This window comes from Gossypium arboreum, chromosome 8 (assembly GCF_025698485.1).
Source record: "Gossypium arboreum isolate Shixiya-1 chromosome 8, ASM2569848v2, whole genome shotgun sequence".
Lineage (NCBI taxonomy): Eukaryota > Viridiplantae > Streptophyta > Magnoliopsida > Malvales > Malvaceae > Gossypium > Gossypium arboreum.
Window position 1 is genome coordinate 38,683,194 of NC_069077.1, and position 24,850 is coordinate 38,708,043.

The window sequence follows — 24,850 nt, forward strand, 5'->3', positions numbered from 1 at the left end:
TTTATAAAATGTTAATTAAAACATTAAACTTCTAATGATATTGACTTGACAACCTATGTGATAGTCTACGTGTACATCATACTAACATGGTACCATTTGTTATATACTCCACATCAATAAATAAATAAAAATTCAAAATGTTCATAAAATAAAAAAATTCAAAATCAAAATACATAGAGTTCATTAAAATTATAAATATTTCATAAAAATTTCAAAAAAGCATAAAGTACACATAGATTATCATGTAAGCTACCATGTTTAAAAATTTAGAATTTTAATGTATTTCCATTAAAAAAGCAAATACTCTTTTGAAAGATTGGTCCAATTTCTCCTTTTAAAAGATCGAGGATTGAATTTAACTAAAAAATAATAGTCAAATTGATAAAAATATAACTGTTAAGGGCTAAATTTATCATTATATTTAAAAAGACATATGTACCAATTTATATGTGGAAACCAAACTTAAGTAAATATATATATATATATATATATATATATATATATATTTTACCTTTCCATAAAGAAAATTTTGACCTTTTACCCTAATAATAATAGGATATTAATAAATGGTAGGCCAAATAACGGTTGGCCATGGAAAAGAAGACCTTTTTACAACTTGTAAGGGCTTGTTTATTTGTGCTTCCAAAAGAACTTTCATCAAAAAAGTGTTTTTCCCTTAAATTATTTACTGAACAAACTCCAGTTCAACTTAAAAAGCCCGTTTAACAAGTCCTTTTTCTTCCATTGAAAAAGTTGAAATTTTTAACTTTTTTCTAGGCCAAAAGTGCTTTTAGTTAGTTAATTACCTTTTTGTCCTCATAATTTTTCACAGTAACAATTTTTTCTTAGTTAATTAAAAATTTTAAAAATGTTATGAATATCTTATTAAGTAGATGTTCATCATGATCAAGGTAAAATTTTGATTTACTTTAAATTCTAATAGTTATTAGAATTAGATCTCTACTTCTTTTATACTTCTTATGCCTAGAAATAGAGACTTTGATGAAGTATTGTAATCATCCCATTGATCAATGAAATACATTATCTATTACTTCTCATATTTTCTTTGTTCTTTACTCTCTCTATCTCTCTTTATTTTATAACACATTATCAGCAAGATCTTTCTCAAAGTGATAGTTCCTTTTGTCGACGATCAAATTTATCCTTCATGATTTTCAATATCTTTGACGATAAAATACAAATTTTTTTACAAAAAGTTTCTTTTATTTAATATTTCACATCTGATTATTATTTTTCATTCTTCTTTCATTATACGTTATCGTTGTTTTGATTAACTTGTTTTACTTTTTGTTCTTAAGGATGGTGAAAGATTTGATACCATTACCTATATGAAATCAAGAAGTAAAATTCACCCTCAAAGTTTACTTTTTAATATTTGTTTGGGGATGATCTCTTTTTTTCATTACAAAAGGAGATTTATAATCACTACTTCTTATCCATGGTAATGTAAGCCAATCTAATCAACTTATTCTAAAATTTAATTTGATTTCTATTAAAAAGTTAAATTTATATAATTCACTATCGGGATCTCTAATGCTTTACGTGGTTCACATTAATGGCTTGGCCATTCTCCCACTTATTCAATACAATAAAACTTTTCAGGGGTTTGGTTGGCTGTAAACCTATTCCTTTAAATAACCATTACAGTTTGAACAGCCATTACAGCCTGATTCCTCAAAACCTGTGAATAGCTATTCAATGCCACCTCCTCTGAATAGTTATTCAAAGCTTTCAGTAATATACAAAATTATTTTTCTTTCCTTTTCTACCCATCTCACATCATTTTGAACTCCCAACTCCCATATGAGATTTTTTCAACAAATTTTAAAGATTATGCGAGTATGAAATTTCTCTTTTTTATATAAACTTTCTCTTCTTTTACTTTCTCTTTACTCTCACCATTCCCCCAATATACCCGTGTAGAACGTTTGGAGTGAGCAGGAAGAGGGGTTTGAAAGAACAGCAGAAGCAGCCATGGCGAAGAAGATCAGCGTAACAAAGAAAGCCTTGATTCCAGGTTTAATCAAATCCTCAAGAATGTCCAAGGGTACCTCTTTCTAATCTTTCCAATTTCCCATTACTTTTCTTCCTCTATTTTCTTTCTGGTTTCTTAATGCTGATTTTGGATTGTTCTTTTTTATTGGATTTAGAGAAATACCTTCTGATCTTTCAAATTTTAGTTTTGATTCTAAATTCCTGTGGAAGAAATTTTCCTCTTTAGGGGGAAATTTTGATTTCGCAAAAATTTTCAATTAGGTTTATTGGCATAAAAGTCAAGTTATTTCCAGCTTGAGATTCTTATTATAATTGATATTTTGGTTTCAGTGTATGTGCCCTTGCTTTTTGTTTGTATATGTTGTCGTACTTGCTATAAAGAGATTCTGATTTAGCAATCTCTTTTACAATACAATTAGCGTTTCGTTACATGATGCTAATGTTGGTATTTTTCTTAAATGTGTTATTGAATGGAAAGTTTATAGCAATCTCTTTTACATGTCAAGGTTCTAATCATCTGTTGTGTACTGCACTTTTTATAGTAGAATGAAAAAAAAAAATTTGGCTTGTAGAAGCTGAATATGGAGATAAATTGCTTATTGCAGGATAATTTTGCCTTCTTCCAGAAATTGTTGTATTTCATTCTTCAAATATCGTTTGCAAACTCTTTAACTTCTTTGCTTGTTTTGTCTGACAATTTTTTTGTTCCCTATGTGAAGCTAGAACAATATTTGATGTTGACATTGACAATTTTGAATAAAAGCCGTGGAAATATCCTGGTGTTGATCTTTCAGGCTTCTTTAACTTTGGTCTAAATGAGGAGAGCTGGAAAGATTATTGCAAACAACTGGTAATTACTACAGTGATTCTTTATATTTAGTTCTTGTCGGAACTAAGATCTTGGAACGTTCAATGTTGAAATCTTCTAGGAACAACGTCGCTTGGAGACAACTATGCAAAGCAAAATTCGTGTTTATGAAAATGGGCAAACAGAGCAGATAAATTAGGTGCTTATGCATATCTAAAAAATTGTTTCCCTTTGATTGTTGAGTACTTGGATTAACGCCATGATTTCTGTTGTTCTGCTATTGCTAATAAGGGTAAAATTGTCTTGGTTTCTTCTAGGGTTATGATCCAGATTTGCCTCCAGAATTGGCAGCAGCAACTGGGCAAGAGACTTCAGCTGATACTGCTAATCTTGGAAGGTCAAATGGAGGATCTTCGAGGAGATCTTGCATCTGAAGCTGATATTGCGCATGAAGATACTGAATATGTTAATGGTTTTCCAGATGCTTATAGCAGCCGAAAGAGGGAACTAGTTGAAAGAACTATGAACTCTATTCAGACTAATGTGCCTGAAGATGATGGCATTTTGCCCTTCTGTGGGGAAATATCACGCCCATATGGTCCTGGATTTAGGAGCCAGAGTCCTATGTATCATAACGGAAACTTTGGCAGTCCTCGTGATGAGAGGTATTAATCTTTTATTAATTTATTGTCATTTTATTTGGCTTAATAATATTATCTAATATAATCTATTGTGTTGGTTTTTTCTGATTCTGCACTGCTTCATGTAGCATGATGTTGTCTGCTTCAAACATGACCTGACATTTGCTTAGTTCTGGTTCTGTTCTAATTTTTTTACTTTTCTGTTTGCATAATTCATGTGGAAAAATATAAGCAAGATATAGTTGGGATAAACTGATTATTCATTACAATGGAATGGATAAGTTGCTATGTTAATTGTTAAGAAATACGCCTAAACCTGCTTTCTCATGCCCTGAGAAGCTATGAATGAACTTGATGGATGTTGGGAGTTATCAAAAATGATGATGTGTTAGTTTTTATTTATCTGAAGGGAAAAGGAAAATAAATGGGAATCAAGATGGCCATAACGTAAACTGATGTCATTGTGCAATCAAAATTGTCCTATGTAAACTGATGTCATTGTGCAGTTTTCATCATAGTTGGTTTTCTTTAAGCAGACGCGTTACTCTCTAGAATGTTTTGCTGTGATGAGAAATTATCTATGTTGATGTTATCATTGACTCTTTCTTGTTTGCTAATAAGCCGATTACATAGATGAATTCCATGCCGTCATAATCAATCTCATAATTTTGAAGTGAAAGATAGAAGCTGGTGTGAAAGGCTGCATTTGACTTTGAGCAAGGATTTCTTCATTGTCTTTGTTTAGTTTTATGGTTTCCATTAGGTTTAAGTCTTAGTTTGTTAGTTAGGTGGTCATGCTACATATGCATGGATAAGTGCCCTAACTCTCTTCTTCATGCAGGCATAGGCAGGGAAGAGCACGTGAGAGATCCCCTCACATGACACCTAGTCGAGGTAAACGGGACAAGTTAAGTGATACCCATTCCCATGAGGAATCTGTTGAAAGCATGGATCACAAATCTCCTCTTCTCGTTAAGGATGACGTTGATGATGAGCTTGAGCCAACTGATAGAAGCCCTGTTACAGAAAAGGACTTTGAGCTTGAGCCAGCTGATAGAAGCCCTGTTACATAACTCGACAAAGTACCGCTACTGAGTATTCTTACAACCTATAGTTGATCAGAATGTAGAATGTGTGTCGTTTGCAATGCTTGGTTGCATGAATGTGTAGGATAATCCAATTTGAGATGAAACTTTGAAATATATATTTTATGTGCTATTTTGATGCTTTTTTACAGTATAGCACCTTAGTTTGGAGTAACTTTCTTTACAGTTTGATAAGGAACAAGTGTTTTAATTTAACTATATAAAAATATAAATGATATGTTTATAAAAATGATAGTCTATTGATTCAGCCATGGTTGTAGATGGATCTTCTAATTAATTCAATTGAAGATTATATAAATTTGATTTTATTATATAAAAGATAAAAGAAATTTATTAAAGGAAGAAAAATAGTGCAAGGAAAAAATAAATGGATAATGGAACATTTAGCACATTAAATACATGTTTAAAAATAATAAAGTAGTTATATATTATTTTTAAATATTATATACTATGATTTTTATTAATCCATATTTTAATAATAATATTAAGAATGTTATTAAATTATATATTATTTTATTAAATTATATTTAATAATAATTACGTTAAAATATGATTAAATTATTTATTTTATTTTATTAAATTATATTTAATAATAATTTTATTAAAATTTAAAATAATAATCATCTATCAAAAAATTTTACTAAGAGTATTTTGGTCATTTAAGTCTTTTTCCTTATGCCATTACAACATCTATTCCATTCAACCAAACACAAGAATATTATTACTACTCTATTCCATTCCATTTAACCAAACAATTGAATTATTGATTATAGCTTCATTCTATTACAACTCTATTACAACTCTATTACATTACAGCTCTATTCTATTCCCCCCAACCAAACGTGCCGTAAAAGTTTATAAAGCCCTTCACGCAATTAGTTATTGGGTTTTTTATGTGGAGATAAATATATTTTCATATTTAATAGAATTGATTTGTTTAATTTTGATTTTGATTAAGATATGTGATTATTGCGAATGTGAGTAAAACTACTTACTTGTCATCAACTTTGAAATATTCACCTTACCTATGATAATTTCATATCATTGTAAAATTTAAGATGAAATTATGTCATAAAAATGAAGGTTAGAAAATGTTTATGTTTAAACTTTTATAACTGTAAAGTTATTTTAATTTGACATTATAATATTTTGTATTTTGTTGTGGTATGATATATAAAATATATATGATCTAGCCACAATGATTTATTAGTGACATGAATTTATTATTTGTTACGTTTAATATATATTTTATTTATACCTATTCATTTTATTTTTATATGACTAAATAAAATTTTATTTAAAATAAATTAATCATTCATTAAAGTTATACAATAAAATGATTATATGCTCCTGAATAGCTAATATTGTATCATACTATAAAAAGCTCTTTAAGAGCTTATATTTTAGCTCCTTGTAATACAAAATTTTATAAAATATAATATTATTTTTCAAATCAAGAAATATATGTTGAATAAAACCTTCATGTGTTTTACATTAAAACCATATATATAAATAACATGAGATACTCATGTATTTGTATTATATATATTCCCGAATGAATATACTATACTATATGATTGAAATATCTAATGTGCTCCTCAGTAATAATATTGTGAAAATGACTTTAACAATATGTATGAAAGATCTCATACCTTCTAGTGCTTAAGCAAAATAATAAATTACTAATGAAAAACTATAAAATTCTTTCCATTAATTTTGCTTCATTCCCTGAAGTAAACGTAATAATACATAACATTTATGAAAAATAAAAATATAGAGATCATCATTATTCTTGTAATTGAGGATGTGTTTGGAGACTAATTATGACAACATAAATAGATGGATTTTGATTTGAAATCCACGCATGTTTTGCGATGGTGATTATGAAATAAAGAATCAATGGAGGCGTTTAAAAGTTTATCCTACTAGATTTATTACATTCCTTGAAGTGAATGCAAATATAAAGAAAATAAAAGATATAATCATGGATCACTAAAATTGATAACACAGAATAAATAAGAGAACAATGAGAATTTTTAAGATAACTCTTCAAAGGGTAAAGATAACTTATGTTATCAATGTGAAGTGAAAATTATTGGCCATATATGTGGTATATGCCTAAATATTTTGTTTCTATTAATATTTTTGAAGAAAGATATGAGAATGTAATAATAAATTCTATCATTATAAATAGAAAGTATTTATCTTATTTAATACTAAACCAAATAAATATTATTCAAATATTTGATAATACAAAATTAGTCGAAAGTTCTAAAAGAGTTAATATATTAATATCTTGTTATGATTAATCCATTGGTTTTAAAATATATTTATAATGGATCTTATATTGAGATTGTGAATGAAGAAAATATTATATTTCATATAAATCACTATTGCTATAAATATCTATTTTGAAAGGATGAAAAGTGAGGATTGGGTTATTAATTTATATTTATTTTATAATCTTTGTGATATTCTTTTGTCATCATCCCCATTAAGGAGTTGGAAGCAAAATATTTGACTCTGAAAGATCTATTTATGAGCAATAAAATATAGTAATTCTATCTAAAGCTCGTTATAGTTGGATGCACATGAAGTTACAATTTTTTTTAGATATTTGAAGATTTTGGCATTTTCCCGAGTAAATATTACATAAAATTGTTTAGAAATTATATTTATTTTGTTGACTTGGTGACATTATAATAATAACATTGATTTAGTCATTTTAGTAGTAAATGTCATAATAACACTTATATGTGAATTCAAAGTAAAAGGAATGATAATAAAATTATTAATTTATTACAAATTTAGTACAATTAGAATACATGTTAAAGTAAACCGAAGTTTACTATTACAAATGCATTTACTACTTAGTGTGACCAGTTAAACTATCTTGGATCATATATGATACAAAAATTAATTAAGAATTTATATGATCATTCATTAAGGAATCATAAGATTCTTTAATATAAAAGAATTTTCATATGTTTCTTATTCTCAATGAAAATTGATTATTAGAAACTCATTAGCTAAAATTGAGATTTTAATGTCTTATATTCCTTAAACGAATATGGACCTAGTCATCCACCATGTGGATGGTTTTGATATTATATAATTTTGGTAGATGCATTTACAACATAATCACATATGTTATCAATTTACAACATGTTGTTTTCAAGATTACTTATTTAAATAATTAATTTCAAATCATGAAATTAAAACAATTCATCTTGTTAATATTGATGCGTTTATATCTCAATTTTTATTTATTGAGTTTGAAAATTTTTGTAAAAGTTTGTTATTTATGCAAATAATAATTTAGAAAAATTATTGATTAAACACCTCGATTAAAGTCTAAACAATTACTTATAAGAACTAAACTTCCTATTTCAACATGAGATTATGTTGATTTACGTGTTGTACGATCAAACCAATAAGTTATAAATACTCTCCATTATAATTAATTTTGATCAAGAGTTAAATATTTCTCATATTTGAATTTTTATATGTGCATATATATTCCAATTGCTCCACCACGATACACAAAGATGAATGAATCCTCAAAAAAATTGAGAATATATATTAATTACAAGTTTCTTTATACTATTAGATGTTTTGAATGTATTCAAGATTCAATTATGACATGATTTGTAATTACAATTTTGATTCGATAGTTTTCCCGACATTAGAGGGAGAGAAATAATTTGTAATAAGTTAGGGAGAGAGTAATTTGAACCAGAAGTTCAATAAGAATAACTCATTACAAGTTAATTGTTAGATATATTTATAAACTTAAACAGAATAACCAAATATTACATACCATATAATATTTTAATTTGAATCCAAGTCCTAATAAGACAATCAGTTAGAATAAATAATAGATTGATCGGTTCCAAAGATGAAAATTCTTTTAAATAGTCATATACTAGAAGCGAGTGCTCTAGAAGAGACCTAAGACATAACTAATAAGTAAAACTTCAGAACAGATTCAGATACCTGAAACTAAATTTTAAAATAATAAAAATAAGATATCTCGATAAATTATGTCAATTCGAAAAATATGAAACCGAAAATAAAAGTGATCAATAATAATTTTGCATGTAATATTATTATTGAAATAATGAAATAAAATGAATATCTTGAATAAATCTATTGAGAAATATAGATATGAAATAAATTGATTAAAATAAAATACACAACTCAAATACAATTAAATTCATAGAGTTTTAGACCAATAACCTAAATATATAAATGTATAAAGCCGGTGAGATACAATTGAAATACTTTTGCAAAAACAGATTAAAAATATGAAATTTTTCGCTAAGTCTTGACATTGATTATGAAAAGATATAATATTCTTTTGTGGTGGATACAATAACCTTTAAATATATTATTAAATTGACAATTCATAAAAGATTTAACTTATGTCTAATATTATTGTTACAACCTTTTATAAATCACTATATAGTAAAGTTTATATTAAAATCTTTAAAAGATTTAAGACGCTATAAGCATATTAAAATTCTTGAGAAATTGTTTATTTATATGAATTGAATTAATTTAAACATACGTAGTAAATTTGACTCGATGAATAGTAATTGAAGGGGATTATAAAATAATCTAAAATATCTATTTGTGTTTTTATAAAATAATCATGATTAAAGTTTGTTATGATTATTGTTTAATCTCCAAAAGAAATTAAAATATATTTCCCAAATTTTCCTAACTCATGACTTTAAAAGAATGATAATATAAATGCTTAACAAATACATTCAAATAATCATTTGTAAAACTAATATTCAAGATTGAATACATAAAATATAAAAAAATATATGATGTTTTTATGAAAGGGAGTAAATACACGTTGCACTATTTTTTCCTTAATCGAGGTTTTTATCCCATAAAGTTTTTCCTAATATAATTTTATCGAGGCACATTATCTACCAATAGATATCTAAAGAAGAGTGTTATGAATATCTTATTAAATAGATGTCTATTATAATCAAGATGAAATTTTAATATATTATAAATTCTAATAGTTATTAAAATTAGATATCTATTTCTTTTATACTTCCTATGTCTATAAATAGAGACTCAAGCATTATAATGATTCTATTGGCTAATAAAATACATTCTCTATTGCTTCCCATATTTTCTTGTTCTAATTATAAATTTTAATGATTATATTTAAATATTTGAAATATAATTTTATATTCTAATTAAATTTTATAAATAATATTAATTACTTAAAATATTTAAAATTAATATTTTATATATTAAAATATTAACAATAAGTTATAATAAATTATTTTTATATTCATGCTAAAATATTATAATATTAATTAATTTAAATATTATTTAAATGTATATTTGTTACTTTATAATATCATTTCTAAAATGGACATTTTATTTTTAAAAACAATTTTTGACAACAATACTAAATATTTAAATCTTAAACTAAACTTTTCAAAAATATTTCTCAAAAGCACTTTTCAATTTTCAAAAGCAATGTTAAACTAGCCTTAAAACTATTATTAATACTACTACTAAGGCTAATTGGCGTTAACTAATTCATGCAACTATTCTTCAGACAAAAGTTTGGCATCCAACTCTAATTATCAACATCATAGAATTACCAACTTATCTTCAACACCATATTTGGAACTGAGATACTCAGCATGCACTCTAGCTGCTCTCGCTCTCTCTGCCTTGAAGCAGTTTCCCCCTCCTTTCTCATTTTTAGTAAAAGGATCTATACTCATCTTCTCCAGCAATATTGCATTCTCCACCAAGTAGATGCAAAATTCTGAATCAACTATTCCCCCTACAAACCCCCTAATTTCCACCTCCTTCAGGTTATAATGATGCCTCTTCACTTTCATCTCTCTCCTCCTCGTATACGATTTTGACCAACTCAGCTGCATTATGATATGGACACTTTAATTGCAATAGGAGTTTTTAGTTTTATTTATTTATTATATATCAGGTTTTATTAAGAGTTTTAGTTTTACTTATCTATTATATTAGGTTTTTATTTCCTTCATAAACTCTAAGTTAGGAATTCTATTTTATGTCAATTAGTACTCTTTCCTTTGTCATTAACAGTCTATAAAAGGCTGCCAATATGAAATAAAAGGGGGGTTTTATTTTTTATCACAAACGTTAGTTTGGGAAGGGGGTTCAGTCAAAGACGAATCTGCCTTTGAGTAACCATAGGTCGAAGTAAGGATACTTTCTCGTCTAGACCTGTGACTAGATCTTACGCCAAGGCGCATAACACAGTATTCCACACATGTATTCCATCATCTCACACCTTATCTAAATTCATGCCTCGTGCCTACTACAAAAATAACCATTATTTAATTCAAAGCAATAACAGCTTACCTCCAATGAAAGTCGGTTCAAGGAAAGAGAGGCATTTATCAACGAAGTGAGACAAAGAAGGCTATCATGATCACGTGCTCTAACCTGCAGCTCCAATTCCTTGAGTTGACTCAATATGGGGTATTCAAACAACTTCATTTTCCTCTGAATTACCAAACCAGGAGTTAGAAACTAAAGAACCAATCTAACTACAACCAATGAACCAAAATTCCGCAGACTGACCTCATCAACTCTCATCTCTAGTACAAGCTTCCGGAGTAGAGAGGCAAATGTTGGAACCAGAGGCAATAAATAGCTACGAGTACAGGTTTCCACAAACATGCCTCCGATAAATAATTCAGCAAGGTTTGGAACCCCGATGAAGCGAATTTCTATACTTTGTCCAGAATATTTCAGTGATAATAGATTGGGGGCATCAACTTCTAGAATTTTCATTCTTGCACAGGCAGTTATCTCCAAGTATGTCAAGCAAAGTGATGGACCAGCCACTCTCAGATGGACAAGAGAGGTCGAAGCTCCAATGCATAGGCGTTCGAGAAAAGGGCTATTGGATAGAAGGTTTTCGAGAACTTCCCCACTCACACGTACTTGCTTTAGTACAAGGGATATGAGTGAAAGAGGAGTTTGAAAATGAAGAGTGTGTAAATATAACTCGCAACCAGAATCTTGAACATGAGAGATGACTCAAGAACTGGACAAATCCAGTTCGAATCTTTGAACTTTCTTTCCAAATGCAAACCTGACCCAGTCATCAATGTCACTTTGATAACATTGGTCGAGATAAAAGCGAATTTTGAATTCATCAATGGCTGCATCATGATGAGATTCTAAGACATCGTTCACCCAATTTAAGTACTTAAACTGTTCTGATTCTAAAACTTGCTCCGACCTGTAATGAATGCCACGCAATGAGTTTGAACCGTCAAAGACTAGATATGGATGGGAAGTCCAAAGCTTTTTCCATCGGCGTGAAAGGACACTAGTTCTCGCTGCTTCTTTCATTGGCATACGAGCCAGAATCGAAATCAAAAGTTCATCTGGTAGTTCATTTATGTTATCATATTCTCTCTAGTGCCCCCATAAGTAAAGGAAACCAAATCAATCAAAGAATCAATACGAAAAAAGAAACAAAAAACAGCTTAGGTCAGACAGATTAAAGCAAATACCTTTTGTGCTTTCGAAACAGAGGGGCTGGTAATTTGTAAAACTTCACTCATCTCAATCTCCAAAATGAAATAAATCCTATGGCTTTTTAAGATTTAGCTGCAAACAATGAAATTAAATTAATAAACAAACTAAAATTCAGCGGAATTGTTACAGGAACAGCATAACGCGAGTAAGAAAGAAAATCATTACAGATACTGAGATGAATGAGATATAAAAGAGGAAAGTAGGTTTTGAAAATTTGAAGACTGGTGCTTGCGTTGCCTTGTTCAAGTTCCTTTAATATAAAAAGACGTTGGGCCTAACTAGTTTATTTAGTGGGCTACTTACCGACTAAGTTTAGGCTATCGAATATCATACAATTTGGTTGCTCGCTTTCACATTGTAACGAGTATATTATAATTCCTGTTATTTTTCAGTTAATTTTTTTTAGGTTTAAGGGTGTAAGTGCTCTCAAACTATTTAAAAATAATAATTAATTTTTTCTATACTCAATTCAGTATTTGAATTTTTAAATTATAGATCTTAAATTTTTTTAAGGAGCAACTATGTTCTTGCTTCGTTTTTTTTTTTCACTTGATTGGATAGTCGAATTACAAAAATGCATCAAAAAGGCCATTTGACAGTTAAAATTAATCGTTCCTAATCTTTTTCAATTAAAGCCACCAAGTGTCACAACCACAGTGTAACATGTGACAAAAATAATAAAAATAAAATCAATAAAATTTATAAAAATTATTATATTTTAATAAAAATATATAAAAAGTATAAAATCGAAAAAATATAAAATTGTAAATTTTATAAAAATTATAAAATTAATTATAAAATATATAGAAATATAAAAAATAAAAATTTTATAAAGTGGTAAGAAAATTATAAAAAAATGTAAAAATTCTCAAAACTATCGTGCCAAAAGAAGTATTTTATAATATTTCTATAAAATTTTATTGATTTTTATTTTTTTATCATTTTCGCCACATGTCATGATGTGTTACGACACGTGATGGCTTTAACTGAAAAAATTGGGTTCTTTAACTTCAACATCAATAGTTAAAGTTAATGGTTAAAGGGCTTTTTTATGTATTTTATAATTATTTTATGATTTTTATAATTTTAAAAATTCTAATTTTAATAAATTTTAATTATTTTTATTTTATTAAAATTTAATAATATTTATAACTTTTATTGATTTTTATTTTTATATTTCTTTTGCCACGTGTCATGCCGTGGTGGCTTTAACTGAAAAAAATTAGAGCAATTAACTTTAACGATTAACTGTTAAAATTAATGGTCAAAAGATTTTTTTGATGCATTTTGATAGTTCAAGTATCTAATTGAGTGTAAAAAAAAGTAGAGGCTTAATTTTATTTTATTTTTAAGTTTGAAGGCCTTTTCGGTGTATTTTGAAAGTTCAAGTACCCAATTGTGCGCAAAAAAAAAATAGGAGCTTAATTTGTAACAGTCCGATTTTTAGTTGTGGCGGAATAGTGGCTTCAGGCCCACAAATTTTCGTTGTATCAACTTGTAAATATTACTTTTAGAATATTTATAGAGTCATTATAGTCGTATTAAAATTTGGTTTAGAAATATTAACGTTTAAATAGTTAATTAAGAGAAAAAAGATCAAATTGAAAAAGGTGCAAAACTTGTTAATTAATGCATTTAGGTGATTAAATGGTTAATTAGTATTTTAGGAAGGAATTAAGCCTTAATTTAAATAGTGGGAGAGCTAATTAAAAGAAAATGACAAAATAAAATGTTTTAATGGCAATTTTGTAATTTATTCAAAATTAAAGAAACAATTTGAAATAAAAGCTTTATTTTTCTCATTTTTCTCTTCTTCTTGGCCGAACCTCACCATTGATAATCTAGGAAGCTTTGTTTATATTTTGTCTTTGCATGGTAAGGAAATTGAATCGTTTTCTTGTAATTTTTATGTTTTTGAGATCATTGCAACTAAGTCCAACTAGTCTGTACCTTCGTTTTTATACTGTTAAAAATTTTGGAAGTTACCATTGTTGAGTATTGAATGTTCTTGATGAATAACATGTATTTGGAGCTTTGATTATACTATTTGATGAATTTGTAAAGTGATTTTTGTTAGATTTTGATTTTAGGATTAAATTGTGAAAATGTCAAAATTTTAGGGTTTAATAGTGAATTTGATGTTTATGAGAGGATTTTTGAGAGCCTATTATATTTTGATAAAATATTTACTTGAGAAAAATGGTTAATTTGATGAATTTTGGGTTAAGAGACTAAATGCAAAAAGGGTAAAAGTTTAGGGTAATTGTGTAATTTTAAAAATAAAATAGTATTAATTGTAAAATAGTTTGGAAATAAAATATGTTCTAATAATGAAAAATTTTACATTTTAGGTCCAAATCTCGTAGATACTCGTGAAAAAAGAAAAATAGTGGAATAGTCTCTGAACTTCTACAACGACTACAATTTAGTCCAAGTAAGTCCGTATGGTTAAAATTTAACATTTTTATAAATTGATGATTGATATTATATATATATATGTTCTATTATTGGAAATGAATTATTGTTGATATTATATTATTGATGTTAATACTCGGTTTGGATTGAATACGGGATTTCAGTGCATTCATGTTTTGTGTATGATGGGGGTTTGGAGTGGAGATGGTATTAGAGGGAGATATCGGCATATTACCCAAGTAAACTGAGGTTCAGCATTTGTTGTGAACTTTCGCATTATACTTTCTGTTTGGCATGATTCGGTTGGATAAGCTCTTACGAGCTTCTGTTAACGTGGTCAGGAGGACCAACTCTTATGAGCTTCTGTTGATGATGTACTCTTACTCGTAATTCGTTCTTCAAATGGAAAATCTCAATAAGGTAGTTCATTTAATGAATTTGAAAGATATGTTGTTTATTTCATATTAATCTGAATATAGATGAATTATCGATTGAAGTTGTGAATGACAGGTTTCTTTTGAATGGTTATTATTGTTTGAATTATTATAATTAGTTCGGTAAAATTTATCATTTAATTCGTTGAACTTACTTAGCTCATTAGGCTTACTTGTGTTATTTAACGTCATTGTAGATTTTCAAAAGGTTGGACGATTGGATTGGCACCCAAGTCACACTATCCAGCTTATCTCGGTAGTTTTTGAACGTTTAATTCGGATTATATGGCATGTATAGGCTTTTGTGCAGTTTTGGTCAATGTTTGGCTTATGTAAATATTATGAATGATATTTTGTGCAAATAACCAACTTGCATATTGTATGAGAATGAGGTATATTTGTTATATTAGTATGTGTGGTATATATATATTTGAATTATTGTGATTGTGGTAACTTTGTTAGGTATATTGATTTGGTATTACTTGAATGAGTTGAAAAATTGAATTAATGTTTATTTTGTTGTAAAATTGTATATACTTGGGGTACCAACTATGGTACATTGGTTAGACACTTATTAGGTTGGTTTTGATGTGTTTTTGGCTCGATTAATATCACTTTGAGTTGGTATTTTAGTTGGTATTTGGGTTTATTAAGGTCAAGCAACTTGAAATGGTAAACTTGTGTTTTAAGGTTCATTTTGGGGCCACATGGCTTGAGACACGGGCGTATGTCTCACCCGTGTATGACGTACAGTCATGCGACACAGCCATGTGCCCCTTGTAGGTTCAAGGCTTACAAGTCAGGCAGTTAAACAGCCTGGCACACAGGCGTGTGAGGTCATATCAGAGGTACACAACCTGGCACACGGGTGTGTGGCTTGGTTGTGTAACCCAAGTTAGTGAGTTACACGGGTATGGACACGGGCTGGGACACAGTCGTGTGTCCCTATTCTGAATATCCACACAGCATGAGACACAGGCGTGTGTCTTAGCCGTGTGAGTCTCACAACCTGATCACATGGTCTTGTGTCTCAGCCTTGTGAGTCACACAGCCTGGTCACACAGCCGTGTGACCCTTACAGTCCAAATTTTTTTAGCTTTTTCCTAGAATTTCCAAATATTTTCAGTTTAGTCCCGAATTGTTTCTATAGTATTTTTAGGGTCTCGAGAGCTCTATTAAGGGACATTATGAATGTATTTGAATGAAATTTGATTATGTTTATATTAATGTATGATTTGAATATTTTACTATTTCGTTTGTCCGGTAATACTACGTATTCCAGTTTCAGTGACGGATACGGGTGTATTCCAGTTTCAGTGACGGATATGGGTTAAGGGTGTTATATAATTGCCTTTTTTTTTAAAAAAAGTTTGAAGGCTTTTTAAACTCCTAATCCATTTTTTAAATAAAAGTTATAAAAATCTAAAGTTTTTTACCTAAATAATAAAAAAAAGATAGGTTGTAGATTAATTACGAGAATGGTATGTTTCCTACAATAAAATTGGGTGCCTCCAACGTGTTAGGTGGCACCAACTATAAAAATAATATTTTCAATAAATAAATAAATTAATAAATTAAAAATAATATTTTAATGTAAAAAGGGGTGCTGCCAAAATGTCTCTCGTCACTTATTTTTCTCCTTCCGACTTTTAGTTTTGTCTTTTTTAATGAAGTGGTTATGGTATAATTTTGAATTTCATAATTCAATTTTATAATAATTAGAAGTAAATCCTTTTATTTTCAATTGTCAAAATTTGGCCTTTGTATGTTTTCAAATTTAAAAAGTTAGTCAAATTATTTGATACTATTAAACTCGATCATCAAATTACTTACTCCAAGATTAAACTCGATCATCAAATTACTTACTTCAAGATCAAGTGTTTATCAAATTCATATGCAAAGAATTAATAAAATCATCAATTCAACAATTTATATGTGGCAAATTAGAAAATTTTGGTAAGTTTATGTTTTTATGTTTTCTCATGTTTTAATTATTTTTTGTATCATATATGTTTCTATAACCATACAATGTTTAGTATTGCTATGTTTGTTTTAAAGGTCTAATTATGAATTTTATCTATGTACTTTATAAAATTGAGAAATTAATCCCTTTACTATGATTTTTTAAAATTTAATCCTCGCACATTATCAAAACTAAGCCAATTGTTGATAAAAACATATAAACTTGAACCGTTGATTCTTTTCTAATTTGCCATATATAAATGGTTAAATTGATGGTTTTATTAATTATGGTAATAAAAGGACTAAATTCCATAAAATAGAGGTATGAAATTTAAAATTATACTACTACCCCAAATTAAAAAAAGAAAAGCTAAAAGTCAGAAGGAGAAAAAGGGGTGCCGCTATCATTTTGGCATCACCCCTTTTTACATTAAAATATTTTTATTTCATTTTATTTTTATTAAAATATTATAATTTACAACTGGTGTCACCTGACACGTTGACGACACCCAATTTTACTATAAAAAACATATCATTCTCGTAATTAATCTTAAACCCATCCCTTTTTTGTAATTATTTTTGCATTATTTAGATAAAAAAAACTCATTATTTTCATTAAAAGAAATTCTCTTAACCAATCGATTATAGGTGGTATAAATAAATTAAATTATGATTTAATATTGGCTCTTTTTCAAAAATTATACTAAAAATATAATTAAATACAAAAATAGGATAGGAAATAGATTAATTATGAAAATGGTACGTTTGCCCCAATGTTTTTCAGTGCCGCCATTGTTGCTCATTGGTTGTCTAACATTTAAACTAATACTAAACGGTATTACGTGGTTAGATCATAATACGGAAAGACAAATTGTATTAGCAGACGAACCTAAACATGTCCTTAGTCTAGTTGAAAATGAGCAAGCCAATTGAAAGACTAATATGTCGTCTATCAAGTCCAATTAGGGAGATATTTTATCTCGAGCATCGGAACAGATGACTCCTAGAAGATAGAGACATAGATGACTGACTAGACTAGCAGTACATTTAACTGGACCCAAGAAGAATAGATCCTGAATCCGTTTATAGATTTATTCACTTGTGACATTCATAGTGTGGCATACCTAAATCCTATGTGGATGACGGATTATGTATACGTGACTTGTACACTTTGATGTAAGTAAATGCCAAAGTTCGAATAGATAAGGAACCAAAAATTGGTGTGTTTGGTGTACGACTTCTACAGTATGTAGGGTCATTCACAATAGTGAAATTCATAGCCTGAGACATGGGTAAATGATATCCTCTCATTGGCATTATATGGTTGATGAAAAATAAACATGGTCATGGGTCGTTCATTTTTGTGATGAATGACTTGATTACTATTTTATAGTAATTGACTTTGCAAAAAGTCTTGACTTACTACCTCCAGTTCATCATAATGGAAAAGAATAGTAGCCTTCTATCAATTCTCATTGTTTGCACATGTTAGTGCCCATTGGTGTTTGGAGAATATTGTAAAGATCCCTCAGATGAGTTAATATCATAGTTGTTGATCTAGTTGCAATCTTAATCTACCTTTTCCATTAATATATCCTTAGAAACAATTTTAGAGAATAAAATACGTAAGAACTAATTGTTTTTTTGAAACTGAGAACTACCTTGTACATAACCATGTATAGTAGAGAAAAAATATGTTTCTATTTCTACAATTAGGAAGCAAAGATCTCACTTGACATATAAAAATCTACAACTACAAAGTTATAATACTAGTAGAGTACTTTGTAACAACCTTTAACTGACCCGATTGCCAGGACCGGGTACCGAATGTTACAACCACTTGATTAACTTCACAAATTCCTAAACTATGTTGTTCACATACTGAGACAATATCTGATTCAAAAATTTAACTTCTACTAATGACATTTATGCGAAATATATATATCATATTAACCCTGTCAATTATCTAAAAATTATTAAAAAAATTCTAATATAGAGATATCCAGCTTGATCCCTAAGGCGTGGCCTTTAAAGGTGGCTTCTAAAGGTGCCCCTCTATAAGCATGTTACAATTTTCGCAACCTTCGTACAATGCTAGGAATGTCTGGCTTGATCCATTCTTCTACAAATTTATTAATCTTGAACCTACATCCAAAGCAGTACAACCATAAGTTCAAATAAACTTATTGAAATCTTGTACAACAATGAACATAAGTATTGTATTTCTAAGAATGAAATATATATATATATATATAAACATGGAATTCATAACCCCCTGTGCATCTTTAGGAATTTTCGTCATCTAGTAGGTGTATCCTAAGCCATGAAATCTCCAAGCCATTCGTTTAGTGGACTTAGTTCCTGGTATAGACTTAGATGTACTCTTCCAAATAACTTCTATCAAAATTTGACCCTATACAACTTCTTCACATATCTTCATATCCCCCTTCCCGACTTGTCTATTTAAAGATAGTTACATACTTTATTCATTCAGATTGTTTACTTCTACCAACGGTCTGACCATTGCCACCGCCTCAATGGTAGGTCCTTGCCCTAATTCATTCATTCTACACTGATCTCGACATATGGTTACATTATTACCCTGATACTTATCTTATTCTATTTTAGCCCTCGCATACACACTTCCTTAAGGAAGGCCTAATTCTAATATCTTCTCTTGCAGCCCCATATATGTCATTTGGTTGTGTAAACACTCATTTTTCTTGTGGTCTTACTCTCTGCAGGATTTCACTATAGGATATTTCCCCTTCGGTATATTTGTTGAGACATTTCCAATAGCAGATAGCCCCTTAAGGATTTTCCTATGTCAAATTAGATTCAACAAACATCCACGAATTTATTAAAATCCCGGTGGATTATTTACCAAAGATAGTCCTTGGCAGACTCACCCAACTCTTGTTGCCTTTTCCCCCCCGACCTTTGGGATTTGTATCTATTTGTTCATCTCAATATCTTACCCAATACTAGTTTACTCGCCAATCTCTAGCGGGCTTACCAGTCAGATACTTAAGTACCTCTAATACAATATCTCCTACATTACATCTGACGTGTTAAAACCACTTATACCAATTCCTCACAACATTGCAGTTTGGTAGATGCCCTTATTAGCCTACCTGCCTTTCCAGACTTTCCTACTTGTTTCCTTATATTCGTGAGTTAGTAGATTCTCTTACTAGCCCGTTTATTCATTTTCTTAAACATGCCTCATCCATCATATTATACTACCTACCACGCGAGTTATCCAACGATGTCCCCATTTTTGTGCCGTGTCAGCTTACTAGTTCACTATCTTTGTAACATCCCGAATTAGGGCCTAGTCAGAACAGTGGTTTCGAAACCATAAATCTGAGATAGAAATAATTATTTTATGATTATTATGGGGTTTATGTTATGAATGCATGCTTGTGTGAAAGCTTCATGAAGAAATTCTATGCATAAAATGTCTAATTGCATGTTAGGGACCAAATTGAATAAAGGAAAAACTTGTATTCTAGAAGCTTTAAGCATGAAATTGCATTAGATTATGAATTAGAAGGTCATAATTAGCAATTTGACCAATTTATAAAATTTTGGACAAAAATAGACATGCATAGAAAAATATTGGAAAGAGAAACCCTAAGGGCATTTTGGTCATTAGGTAATTAAAAGAATAAAAAGGGAAAAACCAAACCAAAAATGTGTCCATCTTCCTCCTTGGCTATCGAAAATCACAAAACACCATAGTTAGGGTTTTGTTTAACATTTCCAAGCTCAATAATAAGTGTTCCCTACCCCCGTTTTTAATGTTCTTTGTATTTTTGAAGTCCCGAAAACATGATCTACCCATTTCTAGCTATATTTTGAGCTAGGGTTCATGTATGAAAATTGACCCAGGCATGATATGCTTTTATTTTGATAATTTATGGAGGAATATGAATGTTTGATGCATGGTGAACATATTTTATTAAGTGATTTTTAGTGAAAACACCTAAACAAGGGACTTGTTTGTAAAAGTGTAAAAGTGAGTAGTAATAATGTGAAATAAAAGAAAATATGGGCTGATATTAGCATAGAAAAGGTCTGGCCTAGCTTGGGTAATCAAGAAAATGCATGCATTTCATTTTACAAGCCGAGAGACTAATGTGAAAGTTTAGGGGTCAAAATGTAAATTTGCAAGAGTATGATTTATGGACCCATTTGAATAATGTGAATAATAAATAAGTTTGGCATTATAGATCAAGAAACATGTGAATCGGGACTTGATCGAGAAAAGAATAAAGTATACGACGATTAGGCTCGATTATCATCGTTTTGTACCGAGGTAAGTACATGTGCAAATAATGTGGTATTGTAGTATGTTTTAATGCTTTAATATGATGTGATAAATGTTTTATTGTAATTATGAGTTATATGCCTATTGATTGTTATGAAAGCATTAATGTTATCATGGTCGTTAACCACAATGTTACGAGCAAGTACGATGGAGAAACTATATGCAAGTGAGGAAAATCCTGTTTGAACCTTAGGAATAGTTTAGGATACAAGTGACATGTCACTAGGAACTAAGGGGTCTAAACTCGTTGAGTGGTCTAGGTTCGTGAGGTATGTAGCATCCGAGCTCGTTGAGAGGTCTAAGTTCATTATGAATGCGAGCATCCGAGCTCGTTGAATGGTCCGAGTTCATGATGGATGCGATTCATGTAACATTCGAGCTCATTGAGAGATCTGAGTTTATTATGGATGTGTTATATGTTATATGGTAGCTTCAGCTACGTTTGTATATGTAGCACTTATGTGCAAGGTTTCCACGTATCCAATAGTATTTCGAGTGGTCAATCGGTAATGTAACGATTGTAATAAAAGTCTCGAGGAGGGCATATGAAAGAGGTATGGTTATCGATATCTACGATGAGTACAGGTACGTACGCCAAACCTATGAGTAATGCTTTGATAAGGATCTATTTAAGATGAGCAAGTATGTATGAGCATATGATGAGTAAGCAAAAAGGTTTGAATAGAGAAAAATCTTTATGTATATATTACCATGTTTTTACATGTTGATTGTTTATTACTTTTACATATTATTTTTATATGGAATTATTAAGCTTTAATGCTTATTCCCCTCTTCTGCTAAGCTAACTCAGGGATCGGAAGCTGTTGGAGTATTCGATCACACTATCAAAAGACTATTAGGTATAGTGAAATTATTATTTTGAGTATGGCATGTATAGGAACTTGGTCATTTTGTGATATGTGTCATGTTATTTGGCTAATTTGTGAAGGCATATGATGATGATGATTCTTTTGTAATGGCTATGTGATATGGCTCATATTTGATCATTTTGGTTGTAATCTAATTATCCATACATGCATGTGTTAGTGTCTTAATGGTAGGATATGTTATTGCTTGGTGAATACATGATAATGATGTGGTATGTTGTTGATTGATAAATGCATGGTAAAGTGTGGATTAAGTGCTAAAGGTTAAAGGATGACCTAATGACTTAAAATGACTATGTGCATGAATACACAATTTGAGGTTATGGTAACAAGTTTAATAATGCATGAAATGGGTGTGGAATGCCTCTAAATGGTGTAACAAATGAGGGTGCAATAAAATGACATTATGAAGATGTGAGAGTGCCATGGTGTGGAATGTTTGAGTGTATAAATATGTCATGTTGCATGTTGTAAAGTGTGTTTGAATGTATGAGTGATTGAGGGTGACCAATAGCTTGGAAAATAGCTTCCAAAAAGGTCCACACGGGTAAACATACAAGCATATGTCCCTTGGGTGTGTTGCCCAGTCGTGTGTCCCTTGCACCTAAAATTTCTAAGTCAGTTTGCATGGTAGTAAATACACGGGTAGAGACACGACCGTGTGTCTCAACTGTGTGAAGGACACGGCCTAGCACACCGGCGTTTGCGATAGCCGTGTGCCCCTAAATAAGTGATGATGTCATAAAAAGAATGTCCAAGTTTTTGGACACGAGTGAGGACACAGACGTGTCTAGGCCTTGTGAGGGACACGGGCGTGTGCCCAGCCGTGTGAAAACCCCTGTAGGTTTGAAATGAAAAATAATTTTTAAAAATCCCATACAAGTAAAGGACACGGGCATGTCCTAAAGCACACGGGCGTGGCATTACCTCCACACGGGCGTGTAAAGCTCAACCCTAGAAATTTTCTTAGAATTCTCTTAAGTTCTCGGATTAGTCCCGGATTGTTTTTAATATATGTTTTGGACCTCATAGGTCCATAATAAGGACAATATGATTTTGTTTGATTGGTTTTAATTTGGAATGAAATTTGATGGCTCATGTGTTTTGAAAATGCCCTGTCTATATACGGTAATGCCTCGTACCTTGTCCTGATCTCGGGTATGGGTAAGGGGTGTTACAATCTTGGCAGACTTCATATGTTGTCATAGCTGAGCTATGGTCTCACACAATATGATCCCATGTTTATTGTCCTGGCGGACTTCATATGTTACCATAGCTGAGCTATGGTCTTACACAATATGATCTCATGTTTATTGTCTTGGCGGACTTTTGATTCCGAGGAATCAATAAACTCTTCCAAGGTATCACCCCGTAGGACCTAAGAATCGATTTCACTCTATAAATTTGATAGATTGTCATCACAATACCGCTGTAGTGAGCCATTCGATAATTGGCGTCACGGTGTCACTCCACAAAGTCAATAGACCGTCATCACGGTGTTGCTTTAGCGAGCCAGTCAATTCCATTTTCGCGGTGTCACCCAAACTCCCTTGTATACCCATTGCAGTCCATCTAATCCTTCATTTCACCTATTATTCCTAACTCCATCTACCCTATCTTGGTACATCCCTCTGTACTTCACATATAATATATACATGCATTACACACAAAGTAAAGTATATCACAAAACACATAATACGCCAATTGTTTAATCGCCATGTGATTATTATTTGACAATCAACAATCATACTTTTACAAGGGTATGCATCCATAATATACTTATTTACTATGTTTACTCATAATAGCAGATTCAAACAACTCAAAACAATCACAACACATTTTACATCAATCACCCAAAGGTAGAGAACAAAACTCACCTTAAATTCTTCTTCCATGTCAGCTTAGCTTGTCCCATTGTCAAAGCCTCATTCGTCCTGGCAGCTAAGCATGTCAACTTTTTATCTGGTTTAATTTGAAGTCATTTAAACCTTAAAACCTAAAACCCAGTTTACAGAAACTTATTAGGAGTCCTTGCCCTCCTTCTTTCCCTAATTCTCAAGCACTGAAGATTAATAAGCTTACTAGTTTCTCAATTTCTCTACTTCCAAACTTCAACTCTTACGACTTCTGCTCCATGCAGAGCTCTCCTAAGTTCTCTTCTTCAGAACAACCAAAGAAGACAGTGCAAAGAATAAAAAGGTTATAAACTAATTGAAAAGAATTCCTTCCTCCCTCACATACGTATATATATCACAATCTTGCATGATTTCCTTAGTCCTTTGTAGCCATCTATTGCTAATTATTATGTCTCTAACTAAGGAGCCAACCTGTTCCAATCTAACTAAACCAAAATTAAAATCCAACTATTCACAATTTAACCACTAAGATTTTTGAATTTCCCAGCAGAGTCCTCTATTTTTTTTCATTTTACTCAAATAACTCTTATTTCCTTAAATTTCGAGGCATAAGTGAAAACTGAGTGTGACATACGTGTTTAAATAATTAGGACAAATGGAGTGTACACTGAATTAAATCAAACCATTGTCAAATTAAGAAGAAACCCACACTAGTGGAAATTAATTAAAACATATAAACAAATTACAATATTAGTGGATATTTATAGAGAATAGAGATATGGATATGAATTACCCTAATAGTGCCCGAATTTGATTG

General features: G+C 30.2%; 1 protein-coding gene and 1 pseudogene across 2 annotated transcripts; one reads left to right on the forward strand and one right to left on the reverse strand.

Moving 5' to 3' along the window:
- Positions 1–1,578: 1,578 nt before the first annotated feature.
- LOC108470018 (uncharacterized) lies at positions 1,579–4,800 on the forward strand. 2 transcript variants are annotated; one of them, XM_053018231.1, is made up of 6 exons: positions 1,579–1,860; positions 1,945–2,068; positions 2,736–2,866; positions 2,946–3,023; positions 3,142–3,489; positions 4,307–4,800. In XM_053018231.1, exons 5-6 carry the CDS (start codon positions 3,146–3,148, stop codon positions 4,536–4,538), a joined length of 576 nt encoding a protein of 191 aa, XP_052874191.1. In that variant the 5' UTR covers positions 1,579–1,860; positions 1,945–2,068; positions 2,736–2,866; positions 2,946–3,023; positions 3,142–3,145; the 3' UTR covers positions 4,539–4,800. The 2 variants fall into 2 exon arrangements, with proteins under 2 accessions (XP_052874191.1, XP_017626686.1); XM_017771197.2 differs by having other exon boundaries at positions 1,579–2,068; positions 2,736–3,023.
- A 5,215-nt stretch (positions 4,801–10,015) lies between these two features.
- Positions 10,016–12,435, reverse strand: LOC108470019 (F-box/FBD/LRR-repeat protein At1g13570-like; annotated as a pseudogene).
- Positions 12,436–24,850: the final 12,415 nt, after the last annotated feature.